Source organism: Lissotriton helveticus, chromosome 1_1 (genome assembly GCF_964261635.1).
Source record: "Lissotriton helveticus chromosome 1_1, aLisHel1.1, whole genome shotgun sequence".
NCBI classification, from domain to species: Eukaryota; Metazoa; Chordata; class Amphibia; order Caudata; family Salamandridae; genus Lissotriton; species Lissotriton helveticus.
This window is the reverse complement of record NC_136057.1, coordinates 290,711,413-290,732,038: the sequence shown is the minus strand read 5'-3', so window position 1 is coordinate 290,732,038 and position 20,626 is coordinate 290,711,413. Positions and strand designations below refer to the sequence as shown.

Genomic DNA, 20,626 nt, shown 5'->3' with positions numbered 1-20,626 from the left:
TCAGCACACTGGCAAACATTCTGGGTCGTCTGGCCCCTCATCAGCTCCAGGTTTCCTGCTTCTTGCTGGTTCAATAGTCACTAACTGTGGTCTTAGTCATGGCTTTCCCCCTGTGCCTGGATTACTGATCTTTGTGACTATAGACCGCTGATTCTGATTGACCATCAAAGAGTGCACCACAACATCATGCGCCCTATCAGTGTTAGGAAAGGGAGGCACTGTTATTATCGATCATTGAAGTACACCGTCCATCTAGCGTGATTTGGAATGGTAGTATTGTAATTAAAAATAGCTGGCTATAGTGTTGCTAAACATTATTTTGGTAACCTTTATTTATGTGGTTGAGTTGCTAATAATCATCTACTAATTGCAATCTCGACTCAACTCCACCACATACAGCTTTGAAGAAAGTTGTACCTGATTGGTTGCTGGCTTATATTTAAGTCCTGGTTTGTTCAAGATGGCTTCAATCTGAGCGTGGTTGAAGTTGGAAACTCCAATGGCCTTCACCATACCGGCATCCATCAACTCTTCCATGCCCTTCAAGAGGTCAGATGAAATGTGAGTGTCCACAAACCCCAACAAACTACAGAGAAGCAGCAATCTCATCGAGCACAGATGACGACCTGCCCAGAGCAAAATAGCCAGAGCCTCTGATTCAAGAAATGCTCCCCAACCGTAATACAGTAACACAATCAGTACAAAAAACTCCTCAGTACAATACATTTATTTACCCACATAGTCTGGAAAAAGAACCGAGTAACAAAGACAAAGATCCACAGGCAACAGATAGTCCATGATACCATCAAGCAACAAAGATACACAACTACATAAAGTACAAAGAATAAACAAATAACCAGGGCAAACATACCTCTAATTATCCCCACTCCCATATATCTGCTGGAGCCCAAAAGCCACAGAATCGGAGACCTATTACCTCGCAATCCACACCGCACAGAGAAACATCACAATTGAATTCCATACAAGAGAAACAATGCGATTGCATAGCGATTGCATACTGTACAAGTGCAAAACTACTTGGAGCACTCTTTTGAACATGCAATTTTACCCAAAATATAAAATGAAATTCCTTAAGATCAAAGTGTACAGTTAGGAGGTGACAACCATGGCTGGTGGAGAACCAAACTGCCAACGATTAATGCTCACCAATGAATGCTATCTGTTGATTCTAACATGTGCAAAAGTAATTTTTCATTCGAAATAAAACCAAACACATAACTTTTTTAGATGATTTTCCATACATTCCCAGAGGTCTCTGACTATTGACAGTATGACCAAAGTGTGCTTTCTTTTGTAACACCAAACAGAGGTAAATGGCAAAATGTAAAAATATCCAAGAGTGAACACGCGGAACAGCTATCATGAAACAGCAAACAAATCATTCTCATAATGGGTCACTAAAGACATCCACAATTCATTCACTGATAGTAGGACTCCCGGAGCAGCACAGCCTCCCCAATCGTACCTCCCAAGTCTCCAGAATGTTAGTGTTGCTCCTGATTAAATGCCCATTTTCATCAAGTGGCATCAGCTTGTCGCCAGCCTGCCAAAGAAAAAGAAAAACATCTCACACAAGATGCTTAATGGGCACTAGGTGAACAACTTTTCACTCTTTCTAAAGGCAAAAGCTTGAATAGTGACCACATGCAAAGCATAACAGCAATGTGGGGTATTTAGGGCAGTGTTGTTATGTTCATACTTTGCACAATAAGAAGTATAGTGTAACATTGACATAAAAAAGCACCTTGAACCCAATCGGCCAGTGGATCAGGTACATATCAACATATTCCAGCTTCAGAGCATCCAGAGTTTTCTGACATCCAACCTTCACCATCGACTTCTCATGAAACGTGCACCATAGCTACAAGAGAACATAGTTGAGTTACTGGAAGAATGAGTGTTCACTACAGGCTTCTGCAAGGTTAGAAAAAACACATTAATTATGTTCAATTCTAACCCAAGTGAACAGTAATTGAAATGCATCACTATCTATTGGGGAACTTTTGAAAACGCACACATTGCTGTACCTGGTACGCTGGGACGCTGCCATCTGGATTGTTTGCCAATTCTCCTTCAGCTCCTTGCCGCACCCGCTTCGCGGGTGCCGCTGCGCGGTGTGAGTTACACCACCTTGTGTCATCGCCCTGCTGTTTGCCTGGGGAGGAGGTGAGAGCGAATCAGGGGTGGAGCGCTGCAGGGACTCGCATTCCCAGGAGTCCCTGCTTGACCTCTGCCCTCTGGTCTGCGCCCCCTGACTGCCCCGCCCCCTAGACGGCAAACTCCTTAAAGACAATCGGACCCTGAGGCTTGGCGGGAACTTTTGAAAACGCGCACATTGCTGTACCTGGGACACTGGGACGCTGCCATCTGGATTGTTTGCCAATTCTCCTTCAGCTCCTTGCCGCACCCGCTTTGCGGGTGCCGCTGCGCGGGTGCTGCTGCGCGGTGTGAGTTACACCGCCTTGTGTCATCGCCCTGCAGTTTGCCTGGGGAAGAGGTGAGCGTGAATCAGGGGTGGAGCGCTTCAGGGACTCGCATTCCCAGGAGTCCCTGCTTGACCTCTGCCATCTGGTCTGCGCCCCCTGACTGCCCCGCCCCCTAGACGGCAAACTCCTTAAAGACAATCGGACCCTGAGGCTTGGCGGGAACTTTTGAAAACGCGCACATTGCTGTACCTGGGACGTTGGGACGCTGCCATCTGGATTGTTTGCCAATTCTTCTTCAGCTCCTTGCCGCACCCGCTTTGCGGGTGCCGCTGCGCGGTGTGAGTTACACCGCCTTGTGTCATCGCCCTGCTGTTTGCCTGGGGAGGAGGTGAGAGCGAATCAGGGGTGGAGCGCTGCAGGGACTCGCATTCCCAGGAGTCCCTGCTTGACCTCTGCCATCTGGTCTGCGCCCCCTGACTGCCCCGCCCCCTAGACGCCACTATTACATCTATATTACAAGACTACCCTCATGCTGCTCGGGAGCGCCGGGCGAAGCCCGGGCCAAGGGCGGGCCCCGTTTGAGCCCGTTAGAGACCGTTTGTGACCGGACCGGGCCCCCCCTCTTGGTTTTTCGTATGTGCCATAAAGTTACCCTGCTTTTCTATATGTTTCTCTCTACTTGCGTGGATTTAGCTGTTAACTGAGGGTCATACTCTGAAGACCAATATGTCTACGAGGGGGAGCAGGAGTAAAACCGCGGCGGGAGGAGGGCAGATAATTGGCCCACTGGATAACTTTATAATAAGGGCGAACGAAGCCATAGATCAGGGCATCATTCTCCTTGAACGCAGAGTATCCCAAGACCTACAACTAGCTAGACGCTCATCCTTGGGTCTTCTTGCCTCGGCCAGAACTCCAGCACAAACCCAGGATTCTGGCCCCTCAATTGATGACAGGATAGAAACATTTAACATGCCAAATACAATCGACCTGTCTGCATCTCAACTCTTAACAGACTCCCAACTAAGCTTGGCGCTAGAAAAGTCCCCTGAACTAGTCATCAATCATACACCAGACGATGAAGAACGGAACAGGCAGTCAAGGGGTAGGAGAGAGGGTGCCATACAGAAGCAAAAGAAACAAGTGAGGTTGGAAATACCTAAAGAGAAGTGTGCACCCAAGAAAAAGCAGAGTAAAGCAAAAGATCCCAACCTAAAAAATGGGAATAATAACCCAATCCCTGATGAAACAAATGAGGACTTGGTCTTAGGAAGTACAGAGATCCAGGCAATAGGGGGCGACACACGCAACTGTTGTAAATCAACTGGCAATTTGTTAGCAAAAATCGAGGAGTTATTTAAATTCTGTCTCTCTCCAATAGAGACTAGACTTTTAAATATAGAGAAACAACTGGCTGGCTTAAACGCTCCGTCCAAAATTATTTCCAAGAATGCCCTGAATACATCTAATCTCGGGGCTACTTTTCCTGGCGGGACAAAATCTAGAAGTAATAACACTACAGATCCAGGGACTAAGAAGACGACTGCACAAGTGCTGAATACAATTGCAACACTAAAGACACCAGCACCCCAAGCAAGTAAAAACCCAGTTAAACAAACAAACAATTCCGTACCTCCCCAACCTAACAAACAAATAGATAACCAATCTAAGGCAATTTTAATGCCCCATGAGAAGGACCAGAAGAGGGGTGATAAAGAGCACAGACGCACAGTCAACCTCCCCCCAGAAGCAAGTCCTTTGGTTGTAGTTATGATTGGGGTCCCGGAGGTGGCAGACCATATTGTTGAAACTAATTGGTCCCTAAAAAATAAAGTACAATACTGGCTTAATGTCAACCACCCATTACCCTCACACTATACAAGTAGGATCCTAACAGTGCGCAGAGTACCCTGGATAGGAAAAGAGCGTAAAACTATCCAGGGCGACTGTGTCATAATCAATTTTGAAGACCCGCGTACCGTAGACCACATATGCTCCTGGAACACACAGGGCTCCTATAAACATATAGAAACCAAACGACTGTCCTTCTTCTATACCCCTAGAAGTCGTGCCTGGCCTGGTCATGACAGGAACTGGAATAGATCGGGCTACCAGGACCTGGGGTGAAGAATGGGGAAGTTGGGGAGGGAATGTGGGAAGTTGGGGAGGAAACATGGGAAGAGACGTAGGCCCTATGGACAACTTTTTAGGGGTTCCTATCTCAAACAGATATAGCTGTCTAGAGATGGTCGATTGACTGACACCAACAATCAATCCCTATAGAGTCCAGGAAGGTCCTGGAAAGCTTGATAGTAAAGATAACCAGTTGTTTAAGGACTGTCAGTCTCTTAACCCGAATGCTAAGATAGTAAATGAAATAGTATCCCCCATTGATGGACTTCACTCACCCATACAGTTAAACAAACAGGAGATGATAGCACCAACTATAAGTAGTGGCAAGGGCATGGATAGTACGAGTACGATACACATAAGAAGATCCACCACTGAAGGGAATATGCCCATTGAAAGTGTTGGAATTGTCTGTCCTAATATATCAGCTAAATCTGACCTCGCGATCCTTAGTTGGAACGTGGCAGGATTGGAGCCAAGACTATCTGACCCAGACTGGTTAAAGATCCTTTCCGATAAAGATATAAGTATGTTCCAAGAAACATAGGCTATCACCAACCTGCACATAGAGGGCTTTCACTGCAATAGTATAACTGCAGTGAAACCTGATCATGGTAGACCGATGGGTGGCCTACTAACGGGTATTAGGATTATTGCAGGAGGTAGCATTAAGGCAATACCCACTAAAAGCGCAAATATACAGATTATCGAATATAAAAGAAAGATTCCCTTTTACGTAATTAACTTTTATAACAATGATTTTTATTCGATCCCAAATAAAAATTTGACCGAACTTTCTAAAATCTTGTCTGATATAACTGAACTTTCAGAAAATAGTATAGGTAAAAGGATTATCCTAGCTGGGGACTTTATCGCCAAAATCCTGTTGGATCAACCCGGGTTAAATACCTGATGTGATCGTGCAGTAAAAAGGGGAGAAGAATTGGACTTGCTTACCCGTGAACACATGCTAATTAATATCATGGACGTAAGCCCTACCCCCAATAATAATTATGTTCCTACATTTAGAGGCAGAGACCACTCCTCAACTGTAGATTACATTTTTATGTCACCTGAGCTCACTGATAACCTAACGATGGCCAAGGTTATTGAGACCGCATTCGGAGATCACAATGCCTTGGTTGCTAACATTGGTCTAGGGCCCACGCCAGCGTATAAAAGCACTGTAGGGGCCAGAGACATAACTCCTGTTACAAATAACTTAAGATTGAAATGGAGGAAGGTGGACTGTGGTAGTATAACTAATCAGCTCACAACTAAACATCAAAATTTAATAGACTCATGCACGTTATCTGATGGAAATCACCAAAGGGTGATCTCAGATTTTTCTAATTTGTGCACAGTCGTAAAAACACTTTTAACCGTTTCTAGTCGTAATATTAACACGGACCCTAAGTGGTTTGACAATAACTGTTCAGCTGCAAACAGAGCTCTACGTAAGGCACTGAATGGTAAGCCTAGATGCCAAATCGAGGTTAGGGAGGCAAGAAAGAGGTACAAACTTGAGATTGGGAAACGTAAAGCAATTATTTTGTCAGAACGCTGGGAAGACCTCTCTTTTTCTGCTTCAGGGAAAAAAGGAATAACCTTTTGGGCTGCAGTAAAAAATATGCGCAACATGGGCTCACAGACGTCAGTAATAAGTTGTTCCATTTCAAGTCGCCAATGGGAGGATCACTTTTCTAAAGTGTATGCATCACCTCCAAATATCAGCAATAACTTCATACCAGGCGATCTGCGCCCCTTAGAGATTAGCCTGGGAGAGGTTATCGCGGGCATCAAACAAAGTCTCGGTAACAAAGCACCCGGGCCTGACGGCCTCCCAATAGATACCCTGAACTTTGGGCACCCATTCTGAAAAATGTTTTTAACAGCCTACCTTTAGTGCAAATACCAGATACATTGTCTACAAGCATAATCGTGCCCATAATCAGCTGGTTTTCTTCTTTTCTAGCTGGCCGCCGGCAAACGGTCTGGGCCGCTCCAGATTCCGCCGTGATGCCGCCTTTGGGAGTCGGGGTCCCTCAGGGCTCTATTTTGAGCCCGACCCTCTTTAATATCTTCATGACCCCTTTGGCGGCTTTAGCGGAGTCTTTTGGGGCCCGGATCGTATCGTACGCCGACGATACCCAGCTCCTCTTCTCGTGTAAGAGAGGAGAGGACTTTGAGGGGGAGAGTATCCGGGATTGCCTTGAGGCTGTGTTTCAATGGTTCCATCTACACAGCCTCAAGTGCAATCCCGATAAGTCTGAGGTACTCTTCTTCGGGTGTGATGTGGAACCAGAGTGGCAGGCCTGGTGGCCCATTAACATGGCCCCCCCTTCGTGTTCATCCCAATGGGCTAAGAACTTGGGTGTGAAGATGGACACGGGGTTAACAATGAAGGCCCAGATCCTCGGAGTGTCGGGTATGTGTTTCGGCCTCCTGAAGATGCTACGGAGGTTTCTTCCCCTACTATCGGAGGAGCACAGGAGGCTGACTGTGCAGGCCCTGATAGGTTCCAGGTTGGATTATTCTAACGTTCTATACCTGGGCCTGCCAGAGTACCTGTTACAGCGGCTGCAAGTTGTGCAGAACGCTGCGGCGCGTGCAATCTATGGATTGAACAGACGTGCCAGTGCTACGGCTCTGCTTCAGACCTTGCACTGGCTGCCAATCCGTAAGCGGATCGCCTTTAAGACCTTGACTCTGACGTACAAAGCGCTTCATGCGACGGGGGCTAAGTATCTCCAGAGGAGACTCACCTTTTACCAACCGGCGCGCTCCCTGAGGTCAGAATCCTTACTTCTGGCGACCGTTCCACGAGTGAAGCGAGCACGCCTGGGAGGCCGCTCATTTGGTTTACTGGCGCCCCAACTGTGGAACTCTTTGCCCCTGTCTCTTCGGGGAGCATCTAGTTTATTAGCCTTCAGAAAGGACCTTAAAACGTGGTTATTCTCCCAGTAGGCCCCCTGTGTTTTATTTTGTTATTTTGTATCTGTAATTCTCTCTTTTAATGTGTTATGTTAGTTTCACTGCAGCCTCGTTAATTAAAAGCGCCGGGACACTCTTTTTGAGTAGCCGTGCGCTCTACAAAAGCCACTATAACATAACATAACATAACATAACATATATAAACAAGCATTTACAATGCAATGGTTTTGCCTTTGGAAAAGTTAGAGCTATTGGCATTGCTCATGACATTTCTTTTTTTTTTTACTTATAAATAAATGGCATTGTTATTTACATTGCCAACAGCTCTCACAGCCCACACAGCCCACGCTTAACAGGAGCACTCAAAGCAAAACTCTTCTTAAAGCACCAGGAGAAATCCGGTTTCAAGTGGCCCTCTGCCGGTGGTGTGTGCAGTTAAATGGATAGGTCAATAGTATATATCAGCATGAATACTAATCAACAAAAATAAATGGCATTGTCATTTACAATGCCAATAGTTTTAACTCTGGCAAATGCCACACAAAAACACACAGACCCACACACACCAACTGAGCCCCCCACACACGCACAGAGCCACACACACACACAGAGCCACACACCCAGACCCCCACACACCCAGACCCCCACACACACAGACCCCCACACACACAGACCCCCAGAGCCACACCCAGAGCCACACACACACACACACACCCCCAGAGCCACACACACACTCAGGAGAGCAAGTACAGCGAGTGGGCAGGGAAGCAAGCACAGCGAAGGGGCAGGGAAGCAAGCACAGCGAGGGGGCAGGGAAGCAAGCACAGCGAGGGGGCAGGGAAGCACTTCCTCTCACTCCCAGACCCTCCCAACATCCCGTCAGCCTTGCGCAACATCCGAGGGCTTCACCATCCCTGCATGACACACGGTCAGCAACGGCCTCTTGGGGTCCGAGGGCATCCGTGTATCATGATCACCACAGAGAACAAGGGGATTCAAGTGAAAGACTGGGCATGGATTGGGGCGCAATTAAGCCAACAGACCAATTCTCCTTGTTTGTGCAACACAGGCCCACCTTACAGTAGGTGCAATCGTGGAAAAGCACAGGCTAAATCTTCAAGAGGTGGGCATAGTTTGCCAGCCCCCTTCACTCGTGTTCTGGGAGTATTAATCAAAGATGAACCCGTCAACGTACACTCGCGGCTCAGTAAACATGACCTAGCAGTACCTACTACTTTAAATGCTACGGCAAACTTAATGAATGGTTTGACAGCTAATACACCCAGCCAAGTATTACTCGCAGAAACTAGTAAGAAACATGGCCCACTCATTATTTGAGGAGTAGGCAATATATCAGATGTGAAAATCCAATGTTGGGAATAACAGATGCCCATCCTTTTGCCCCTACTCATCCTTCACCAATTCATCAGAGTCTCAGATGGGACATGTGTGCTTTTGCTCGTTTGGAAGAACTTTACCGCCCTTATCCTTTCTGCAGACACACATGGCCCATCATGTAGCGCCACTGCCCTACAGCCTTCCGAATGGCCCTCGTGCACAGCTAACCAATGGCTCTTTTGCAGAGCTCTAAGCTACCACTGTTAATACCAGCACTCATAGCATCTACTGCAGCTTCCATTGCCTCTTACACATTGCATCTCTCCTACAGAACAAAACAGCTCATACCCAACAGCGCCTGTCCTGAACACACCACCGGCAGAGCCACCGCTGTATGGAACTGTCATAATCCGTTATACCGCCCCAATGCTTCTCCGCAGCCTACCCGCGTTTACCCTCCACAGCTCATCGGTGCCTCTCCAGCTAGGACCATAACATACACTGCCCACCAGCCTCTCCTCCACAGCTTATCAGTGCCCCTCCCGCACAGACCACCGGCGCTCGTGCGTTTACCCTTCGGTCACGAATTAGTTTAATTACATATACTTCCAGCTCCCACGGTACCACTGAAACATCCCAGTGCCCAGGACTCACCATGAAGTCGCTACAGAAGCTGTCGTCACCGCAGGGCTCCTTCCTCTCCATGGCTCTCACCCGCTGGATAAAGCTCCGTAGGATCACCGCCTGCTCCATGCTGCCTCGCGACGTGCCCGTTCCCCTATATCAGCATTGCTTTCTGGGATTCTGTACAGGCTGGGATCCAGTAGAGGTTATGGATCTGCTGCAAGCCAGGATCTTGTGGCAGGATTGTAATCTATTCTAGAGCAGGATTTGGAGAGATTGCAGATAGGGGAAGGAGCAGAGGCCTTAGTTCTGAGGCAGACTGGATTTGGATCTAGTGCAGTCTGGGGAGTCAGAATCTAGTCCAGTCTGGCTATTCGATGCATGCTGTAAGGAACTGGTGCGAATGGGGGGATCCACTGCTGGCTGGGGATCAAGTGAATGTGAGAATCCCGTGCAGACTGGAAATAATATGCAGCTGAGAGAATACAGCGCATGTTGACAGCCTAGAGGGGGCCAGAAGAGGCAACGGATCGAATGGATCTCGAGATCTCTTGCAGCCTGGCCGGCCCACTACACGCATGTAGATCCCGAGTGTCTGGAGCAGCAGTAGATGCAGTACAAGCGATGCACCAGGTGATCCGGGGATGACTCGTTATGAAGAACTGACTAGGCATACAATGCACCGGGGATCTGGTGCCGTGTGGGATCAAGTGCCGGCTGTCATCAGATGCATTGCATGCGGCGCTTGCAAAGCACGCTGGGGGCAACAATTACAGGCTGAGGAACTACTGCCAGGTGAGCGGGTTTCAGAGAGCGTGGAACTAGTGCAGAGAAGGGTGGGGAGCCAGGGCAGGCTGGGATCTGGTGCAGGGTAGGGAGCCAATGAAGGGTGGGGAGCCTGGGCAGGCTGGGATGTGGTGCAGGGTAAGGAGCCAATGAAGGGTGGGGAGCCAGGGCAGGCTGGGATCTGGTGCAGGGTAGGGAGCCAATGAAGGGTGGGGAGCCTGGGCAGGCTGGGATCTGGTGCAAGCTAAGGAGCCAATGAAGGGTGAGGAGCCAGGGCAGGCTGGGATCTGGTGCAAGCTAAGGAGCCAATGAAGGGTGAGGAGCCAGGGCAGGCTGGGATCTGGTGCAGGGTAGGGAGCCAATGAAGGGTGTGGAGCCTGGGCAGGCTGGGATCTGGTGCAAGCTAAGGGGCCAATGAAGGGTGAGGAGCCAGGGCAGGCTGGGATCTGGTGCAAGCTAAGGAGCCAATGAAGGGTGAGGAGCCAGGGCAGGCTGGGATCTGGTGCAAGCTAAGGAGCCAATGAAGGGTGAGGAGCCAGGGCAGGCTGGGATCTGGTGCAGGGTAAGGAGCCAGTGAAGGGTGGGGAGCCAGGGCAGGCTGGGATCTGGTGCAAGCTAAGGAGCCAATGAAGGGTGAGGAGCCAGGGCAGGCTGGGATCTGGTGCAGGGTAAGGAGCCAGTGAAGGGTGGGGAGCCAGGGCAGGCTGGGATCTGGTGCAGGGTAAGGAGCCAGTGAAGGGTGGGGAGCCAGGGCAGGCTGGGATCTGGTGCAAGGTAAGGACTCAGTACAGCCCATGAAACTAGCGGCAGGTTGGGCGGGGAGTTCGTGACGACCAACAGACCAGGTATGAAGCGCGTGTCTGAGGGGTGAGTGCAGGCTGGGGTAACTACGGGGTAAGACGTTTCTACAGACCAGTGTGTATGATGGAGGGAGTCACTAGACTTGGGGAGGGGGGGGGATAGAGAGAACTACTGGCTTGCCTATCGTGCAAGCCAGTTGTGGGGTGGGGATAGTGCAGGCCGCGGTGCAACTACAGACTAAGCTCGTGAGGGCCAGTGTGCTGGAGCTTGTGCTGCGTGGGAAGCAACCTCGGATCTGGTGAAGACGTCTGTAGAACTACCGCAGCCTGGGAGCTGGTGAGGGCCACGGAGCTGCCCACGCGTGGACGGACGTCTGGCAGCGCAGCTAGTGTCCCCCTGCACAGACCCCTCCCACCCCCGACCCCACAACCTCTTACCTTGGTGTGCCGGATCTCCAGCAACAATATGGTTTAGTAAACTGGCCCTAAAATCCTAGACTCGCGGCTCGGTAAAGGAGACCTTGCCATTTAACAGCACCACTGACGGTTCTCGTTAAAATGAATGGAACAGTCACCCTTCACATTACACATTGGGCAGAGCTGATGTGTCTATGTTTGTAATAAAACTGAAGTACCTTTAACTCCGCCAATAATGCCCGCAGCATCGGGAGGCGAATCCAAACAACACTCTTAAATGATTGACACTAAATGCGTACTGTACAATCCTGGGTGAGGGGGGCGCCCAAGTAACTGAAGTAAGAACAGATATATAATGTCCCCCTCCTGACTGGGTGCAGAAGCTTTTGGGCGCCCCACTGGGCAAGACACTTGATCGCATCTCTGGGAAGCCTCTGAACGGAAACCGTTGCTCTGGTTTAATCTGTGCCTGGGGAGAGGGATCATGGTCCCCTTTGAAAAGCTTTTTAAGCCTCCAATTACCGCTCAATCAGCCGCAGGGGGTTGTGGGCGGGGTTGCGCTGATGACTTTAACAGGGCCGTAATGAGCAAATGAGGGGGGTGATAGAAAGGGTTAATGTTTCCCCCTTATCCACCCTCAAATCTCCTCCCCCTGTTCGCTGCGCCTAGAAGCGGGTCTGACCGGGCTCTGCTTCCCTGGGAGCACCTGCTGAACTCGAACATAGGACAGGTCACTATCAGGGTCCCTTCCCATTACAAACCCCATACCTAGGCCGGCCTTTGGGCTGGTTCTCTCCCGAGCTGGACCCAGCGTTCATCACATTTAGTAGGACTGAGAAGAGCAACGCAGCACTTGAAGTTCATTCTGTCCCGTTACAGACCCGCGTGAAAATAAAGCCCCGATGACGAGTTCATGAGGGAGGAAACGTCAAGCCTGGAACACAAGAGGCCAGCCTCAGGAAGCACCACGTTCCCGCTGAACCAGATCGCCGGAGCCGTTTACAACCGAGGCCGTACCCAGGCCGCAGGAGTCCCAGGTAAGATACTCGGGGCGGGGAGTACTTACGTCTGGAGAGGAGCCCCGGCTCAGGGCCCCCTGCCTTTGTCCCGCCTGCCACTGGAGGATGTGTGCGCCCAGTGCGACTCAATGTCGCTTAGAGTCATTTAAAATAGCAATGGCTTCTGGGAGTTGTAGTCCCAGTTCATCTCAGTGAAACTGAGTGGGTGCGTGCAAGTGTTACCATACATTGGGTGCTGAAGTGAAAACTGAACCCCCGGCAGAGTCGGGCGGGCAGCGGGAGGGGGGGGAAACGGCCGGCAGAGTCACACGGACAGCGGGAGGGGGGCGGGCAGCGGGAGGGGGGGAAACGGCCGGCAGAGTCACACGGACAGCGGGAGGGGGCGGGCAGCAGGAGGGGGGGGAAATGGCCGGCAGAGTCACACGGACAGCGGGAGGGGGGCGGGCAGCGGGAGGGGGGGAAACGGCCGGCAGAGTCACACGGACAGCGGGAGGGGGGCGGGCAGCGGGAGGGGGGGAAATGGCCGGCAGAGTCACACGGACAGTGGGAGGGGGGGGCGGGAAAGGAACGGACAGCGGGAGGAGGGGGGGGGCAAGGAAGGCACTCACCTGGACTTCCTCGGGCGGCGATCGGCCGCGGAATGAAGAACACAAACATGGACACACAAAAAAAATAAACCCCGCCCACGGCCGCGATGACGACATCGCAGAGGCGGAGAGGGAAAAAATCTCGGGAATGCCCACGAATCTGGTCCGGCCTTGACGGACAGATCTCTGTTCCAATGGCTAGCCTCCATTTATGGAGCTAGCCAATGGAACAGAGGGCGGATTCAAGTGTCCCTTACTGAAGACTACAGATTTCTCTTGGGGGCGGAGCTAAAGCTCCGTGCCCCAGGCGAAACCTAAAAAGGAGAAAGGACAGATCCAACTAACTACAGACCCATCTCGCTCCTGGACAATACTCTTAAAATCTTGGGGCGAGTACTATATAACAGAATAAATGAGTGGGCAGATGATATGGGGATCTTAGAATCCTGCCAAATGGGGTTCAGAAGTGGGGTTGGAACAACCGAGCAGTGTCTAAATTTAAATTTATTGATTGGTAAATATACCATTGCTCGGTCAGCACCAATCTACCTAGCATTTATGGATTTATCATCCGCATTCGACCTAGTAAATAGGTCTAAACTGTGGCTAATTCTCCAAGAATATGGGCTAGAGGAATCGCTTGTACACTTTCTTGCATATTTGCACACTGACACAAGGGCACAAGTAAGGATTGGGATGGGGGGGAAGTGTCAGAGCCCATCAAAGTAGAAAGAGGAGTCAGGCAGGGGTGCGTTTTAGCACCCCTGTTATTTATTATCTATATAAACGGACTAAACAAATCTCTAAAACTGGCAACTAGTGACGTCCCAAAAATTAAGGGGGGGACTGCTACCGACCTTGCTTTACGCAGATGATGCGGTGCTCATGGGTCTTACTCCGAATGCCTTACGTAGCCTGGTAAAAGATTTTGCTCAATACATGGGAAAACTTGATCTTATAGTAAATTTAAAAAAATCTTTTATTATGTCCTGTGGCCCGGGGAAGAGACAACTAAGTGTTATTTCGGTGGGATCTGACAAACTTTACTCCACTAACACTTTCCCCTACCTAGGAATGGTTTTTGCTGCGAGCGGCTCGTGGAGTGGACATTTGGTCCACGCCACGAGCAAGTTCTCAAAATCCATTAATTCTATCCTTAGCCTCCCACGGCCTAAGAAAGTAGATGCCACAAAAGAAATTTAATTTTTTTTTAAATCACAATGTGTGCCAGTAGCCACTTATGGGGCAGAGATTTAGGGTCTGGGCAAAACATCGAGTATCCAGACTGAGGAAAATCGCTTCTGTAGAAAAATCCTTGGAGCACCAATTTCCTCCTCAGAATATATTTGCCATTGTGAACTGAACTTGCATTACATATCAGATTTTATTGCCTCTAGACCGGCAATGTTTTGGCTTGCTGTCTGGAAGAATAATTCGGCCAGCCTAACCCATGATATTATAAGAGACTGCCTCAATTGTGAAAAAGGGATTATGATCCCCTGGCTCTCCGGAGTTTTTAAAAAACTGAGCAGCGTAGGCAAAGGACATCTTTTCTTTGACCCTAGCAAAATTGGGCCCAAAGATAAAAATATTTTAAAATCTGCACTGTATGCACTTTATAGCGAAGAAAGTTTGGCAAGGGAAGTAACTAAACCAACTATCCAGGCTTATGTGGAAAAAGATCTGTATACACAACCAATCCCACTGTACCTTACGTTGTCAATGACAATTTGGGAGAGATCTTTACTTTTTCGCCTAAGGACTGGCACTGTTAGATTTTTATTATGTTTCCCATTAGGCTACTTTTTCTTAAAATCTGGAAATAATTTGTGCCCATGTGACAATGCGAGCCTGCAAACTGACTTGCATTTCCTTTTCTTTTGCAAATTTTATCAAACATATTTTAAATGGTTTTTAGCACCGTATTTTAAAAAATACAGACCACTTTCCCTGGTGGAATCAAATTTGATGTTGTTAACTTTGAATAATGAAGAACTGATATTTCGTACTAGTTCCTTTCTAAGAGTTATTACTCATGTTCGGAAAACAATGGAACACCCTTAACAAATGTTTGTACCCTATTGCTATTTTATCTGTAATTAATATTGTACTGCTTTTAAACATATTTGTAATTATGGTCATTTATCTTGGGATTGTATTTGTATTGCTTTTATGAATTTGCAAAAATTCGAATAAAGATTTTGAATTGAATTGAACTATATATTATGTCTTCAATGGGCCTGCTGGAGGCTTCATCTGGGCTCCAAGTGCAGTAAGGGGAGACAACTTTAAGGACTGAGGCCAAGGACTGAAGAAGCTTGAAGAAACTACCCGTTTCCACCCCTCCTTAACAGGTTTGATGTCAGAAGCCCCGAAAGGAAGCAGCAACTGCCTTAGAAGACTTCAGGTAACAGTGCACTCTACAGGGCATCTTTCACAAGCAACAAAAGGTGCATCAGTGCTGTAAAGATGCACAGAGTGCACCGCAAGAAGTGATTCACTTTAGACATATTCTGTTTAAGCGCCTTCCGGTGGTGAACAAATCAGAGTCTTCTCCACTAGAAGCAGGGGATTAGGAACTTCTAAGACACACCACTGTATCTAGATGCTAAATTACTAGTGAACAGTCCTGAGAATGACTTTAGACTGGTGGGATGGACAAACAAAATGCATGAGTGCTTGATTTTCTGGTAGTAAAAGGAGACAACATATTGATGGTGGATCACTGACATTAGGTGAGCATGGCAGTGTGGACAATGTATTACAAACAATTGTGAACAGCCACACGTTTTAGACTTTGTTGGTGTTATTTGCAATTCCAGTGCATTTCCCTGATCATTCCTATGACAATCCCTGAGGAAGAGTCACTGCGACACACTTACCAATTACCAACGCAGAACTAAAGTATACATTTTTATGCTCTGACCACTTCAGTGTCACTTCTGCAGGCAGCAATGTGAATTTTCTGCCAATGTATCTCACCTCTGAGTCATGGGTGGGGGATTTCTGTCATTTTGCATGAGCAAGTCATTCTCGCGCATAAAAAAGTGTGGCTATAGGCGATGGTGGAAACAGGTCTTGCCGTGCTAAACAGGCACTATAGAAACCATACATAAAGTGGTGACTTAGAAGTCATGGCCTGGGTAAAACATAAACATATTATAACGTCCTAAGAAATGAATTTCTAAATGCAAATTCGCATGCATAAGTAATTGTATATGAATGTGTAATTTCTATATACAAAATATAATTAAATTATATTGAACCCTTGGCTTGTGGTACATAGGTACCTTGAATACAACCTAGCCTTCTTCCTGTTCTGTGGCTGTGTATGTATTTTAACTCTCTGTGAAAAACGTTCACCTAGTTACTGAGTAACCGGGTGTGTCAGTGTGTGGGCATCCAAAGGGTTAAAAAGTAATGTTTCGAAGCACCCTTTCTACCCATTCAAATGTTTTCCAATTGGAATAGACATATTGATTTTACTTACTGTCACCTTAAAACATGAAGTGTTCAGGGCCATATAGTAATAACAATCCAGAAAATGCCTGATGGAGCTACCTGGTTTAGCTATAGGGGAGATGGGTCGTGGACTCCCTCCTTGGTCGTCACCTACCCAGTCGGCCTTGAGACAGACCTCATTTCGTCTCTCCTTGTTGTCTCTTCCCCTATCCTCCCTTTCTCACCTTCCCTGTCCCCTCCCCTCTACGCTCCATTTCTTTTGCCCTCCATGTTCTTTAAATGTTTCCCATTGAGACCTTGCTATTTGGCCAAAGCCCGGTGGAGCTACCTGATAGCTATAGAGGAGATGGGTTTTGGGACTTCCCCCTCGACCGTTACCTACCCAGCCGGACTTTGGACTGACTTTCCTTCGTCTTTCTGCCGTATCTCCCTCCCACCCCTTTACCCTTACCCCCTTCCCCTCTACACTTCACTTATCTCATTTTCTATGCTCTTGTAATTGTTTGTCTAGCACCTAATGTAAATTGGAACTGATGTAATCTTGTAATTTTGTGGAACCTCATGTAATGCGCTCTGATACCTCCGGGTCTAGCCACGCTATATAAAACTCTTAAATAATAATAATAATAAAAAATAACGCACCTGGAGGCAATACACCACTGAAACAACCCTGCTGCTACAAGCTCCTATAAAAATAAATTTAAAGGCCAGAGAGGCGTTTCTTAGAGAATAAAACAGAATGTCTAGAATGAAACCACCCACAGGACTGTTTACCTTCCCAAACTTTCTAACATTCTATGAAAACAACTAGACCGTCTACAAGTCACAAAGATATGCACATGTGTAGAGCAAGTGAAACTGAGCAGTTATTACAATTATTGTTTTCATGGGGTGAACCAGCTGAACGTGATTATAGTGTGAATTTGGGTGGAACGTTGATGTCGAAATGACTGATTTGCCTATTACTGCTTGGCAACATCATGAAGATGTATGTGAAATGTATAAATAAATACAATTGGACATATAAAGAGTGTATATGAAATGTTACTGAAATGCTGAATTATAATGAGTCCTCTCAGCACAAAAGCGGACAGAAAAGAATATTCCACTTTGTGTCAAGAAATGTCTATTTTATCGGCCGCTGACCAAACAGAAGAGATGATATATTATAGGTCCAGTGCCTGAATCCAAGGTGTAAATGTGGTCATGGACGTCAATAATGTGATCTAACTGCAACCTAAGTGCTGCTTGTTGGGATCCCTGGTTTTGGCATTTCTATCCCTGGTCTTGTGTTATGAAGTTAATGATATGAAACAGAAAGTAGGACATGAGACTTTAACAAACGTAGGGCCTGATTTTAAAGTCAAGCAGATGGAGTAGTGTTCATTGGGATAGCAGAGGACATTACTGCGACTATCCAGAGGGTACTCTGCTAACCAAAATAACAAATGACAGCTGGTTCGGGCATCATCTCTGTACAGTTGAAAGGAACCGCCAACAGACTGTTTCCTTCAATGTAAGAAAATGTAGGTGAACGTCAGCCACTGGAATTGATGGCCTTTCACCAAACTAGTAAAAATTTTATGTTTTTTTATAACAAACTCTGATAGTCTGATTAGACCCCCCCAAATCCTGGCCGGTCATTGGTTTTCCTGTGCATCTCATCCAGATTTTTCCTGGCCATGGCCTACCTTCAATCAGCCATAAGCACACTTGCCCTACAGGACCTTTGGGAAACAATTGGGTCTCATAAAAGTTTCAAGAAACTAGTAAACAAATCAGTAAAGATACTGTCCCTTGGAGAAGACAAAGCTGCACTAAATGGGAGGGCCCATGGCTGGTTTGTTATTCAGAGCTATTCCAGGTGCCTGCCACAAACATACCTTGGTATAGGTGTTTCGAGAGCAGTGAAGGAAAAATTCCTGCATCTGAGACTGGGAATCCTACCAGCAATGCGGCACCTCCCACCATGGAAATGAACAGATGCAACAACACTGTGTAGACTATTGCATGATGCCAAAGAGGATGTACTACATTTACTGTGCATCTGTAAGGGCTTAGATAAGGAACAAAGATCATTATTAAAACCTGCCCTGAAGGAAAGACAGATTTGATCATGCAGACAGGCAGTAAAAGCTTGCTTTGAAAGAGGAGACATTCAGCTAGCCTGCAGCCTTGTCCGCTTTATGAGCGCAGCAGGAACAAAGCTAAACCTATCAGTAAACTGATTCCCTGGTCATAAGCTTGCGATTATTGGTTGTTTAGAACAAGCTGGACACATTTTTAGTGTCAAATGTATAAATGATCTTTTAACCTCCACAATTAAACCCTTTGTTGTTTTAACAGATTTTTCCTGGCAGTGATGGAACAGAAAAAAGGAACTACCCTGTTAACCATAAATAGGTGAACAATGTAATGTCCTTTCTTCAACGGTGCTTGCTCCATTAGGCCATTGAAGGAAGTATTCCATTGACGGAGCTAAGGAGGGCTCTGTCCATAGAATTCTTAAGGTCCACTCTTCTCTAAAGGAGGCAGGCAGACCAAAGGTTTGGTGGCAGACTTTCTGCATTTGCGATGGAATAACCTGTCCACCAAACTCTAAATCATATTTATTTAAGGCATCTGTAAGGTTTCCAAAGTGGTCATGCAGGTAAAACGAAGGATGTTAGTGACCTTGCCAAGTCACGTTTGATGAATTCTGATTGATTTTAGGTCATTTCTAAGCTCTTTAATACACTAAAGAGGTTTTCTTAAAATGACCTTGCAATATCTGTTTAGCTGTTTGGTGTGTGGTCAAATGTCACTCAAAGTGTCATACATGACAGAAATGTCACGCAAAATTCTATAATCATGGAAATGCCAGGCATACGCCAAGAGAAAGCTATGCATCCATGGCTGTGGTCTGAAGAGAAAAAAGAAGGTCTGTAGTCAGACAGGTGCGGTCCTCTGTGCCCTACCACTTTCACTGTAAAGTTGGAATTTCATGATCTGTTCAGAATAGCCAACAAGTCACTATAAGGACTTTCGAAGGTGTGTGAACTGCCTTGGGTGTTTTTTGTTACAAGGGACCAGAATTGCCAATTGCCAAGGCCTGGCCTTGTGTCATAAAAAGCAGTCTGATGTCACACACAAATGAGTAGGTGTGAAATGATGCAGTAAAAGCAGAAGGCTACCGCCTAAATCAGTAGGGTTGGCAAGTATGAGATTCCAATAAAACAGTACTCCATCCATGACTACAAACAGGGTGAATACAGATGTGTGTGCTCAGGACTAGAATAATCTACAAAATTTCATTGATGGTCATCAATATAAAGTCCTGGTGACAGCAAGTAGCTATGACACACTCACATACGCATAGACATAAAATTCCTGTAAATATTGACATAAATATTTCCTGTCCACAGAACTCTAAATTGAGCATGTTATGTTTAAAATGCTTGGGGTTTGAAATATCTGGGTTAATGGGAATAATCCAACTAGTTTAAGCCATAAATTCAGTTAATCTTTGTTGAAGAAACATCTATACAGGCAGTTTTCGACCGAGGTGCAAGAAAGGCAGGTTCCTTCTCAGGCCAACTGCACTGAACAGCATTCTGGCACATGTAGAGGTGGCAGTATTTTAGGGACTATTTACAAAGAAATTCTGGAGTAGGGAAAGTATTACTCCTGTAGTACTCTTTTAGGGACTCAAACGTATCTTTGTGACAACTAAAGTGTAAATAAAATCCAAATATTTGGACTGTATTAATTTATGTGTGGTAGATATAAAAGGACTATAGAAGCTTTACATTTTTTTGTATTAGGAAATTTGACATTTCAGGACAAATTCACAAAGGCATGTAACAGGGCATAAAACAGACTACTTCCAAAACTCCTAAATGCTTCTGAGACTTTTCCCGGTATTCTGTAGGGGATCCATTTAGAGTATGTACTAGCTTATCAAAAATATTATTCACATTTAGTCAGGTCTTAACTTTGTCAAAAACGATATGAAATATGGATTCCCATCCCTCATGATAACTCCCAAACTACAAACATTTATAATCAGCTTTATGGAGAAATGTGTAACTTGCCCTCAAGAG

The 20,626-nt window shown here is 46.8% G+C and overlaps 1 protein-coding gene across 1 annotated transcript in view; it reads right to left on the bottom strand.

The window, feature by feature from the left end:
- Positions 1–20,626, bottom strand: part of LOC144797278 (aldo-keto reductase family 1 member B1-like) — a 143,080-nt gene that overhangs the window by 71,696 nt on the left and 50,758 nt on the right. Inside the window, exons 3-5 of the mRNA XM_078668211.1 lie at positions 1,766–1,882; positions 1,487–1,564; positions 418–540 (exon numbers count right to left, since the gene is read on the bottom strand). Of these exons, the coding sequence (XP_078524337.1) occupies positions 418–540; positions 1,487–1,564; positions 1,766–1,882 (318 nt within the window). The remainder of the gene's footprint in view (positions 1–417; positions 541–1,486; positions 1,565–1,765; positions 1,883–20,626) is intronic.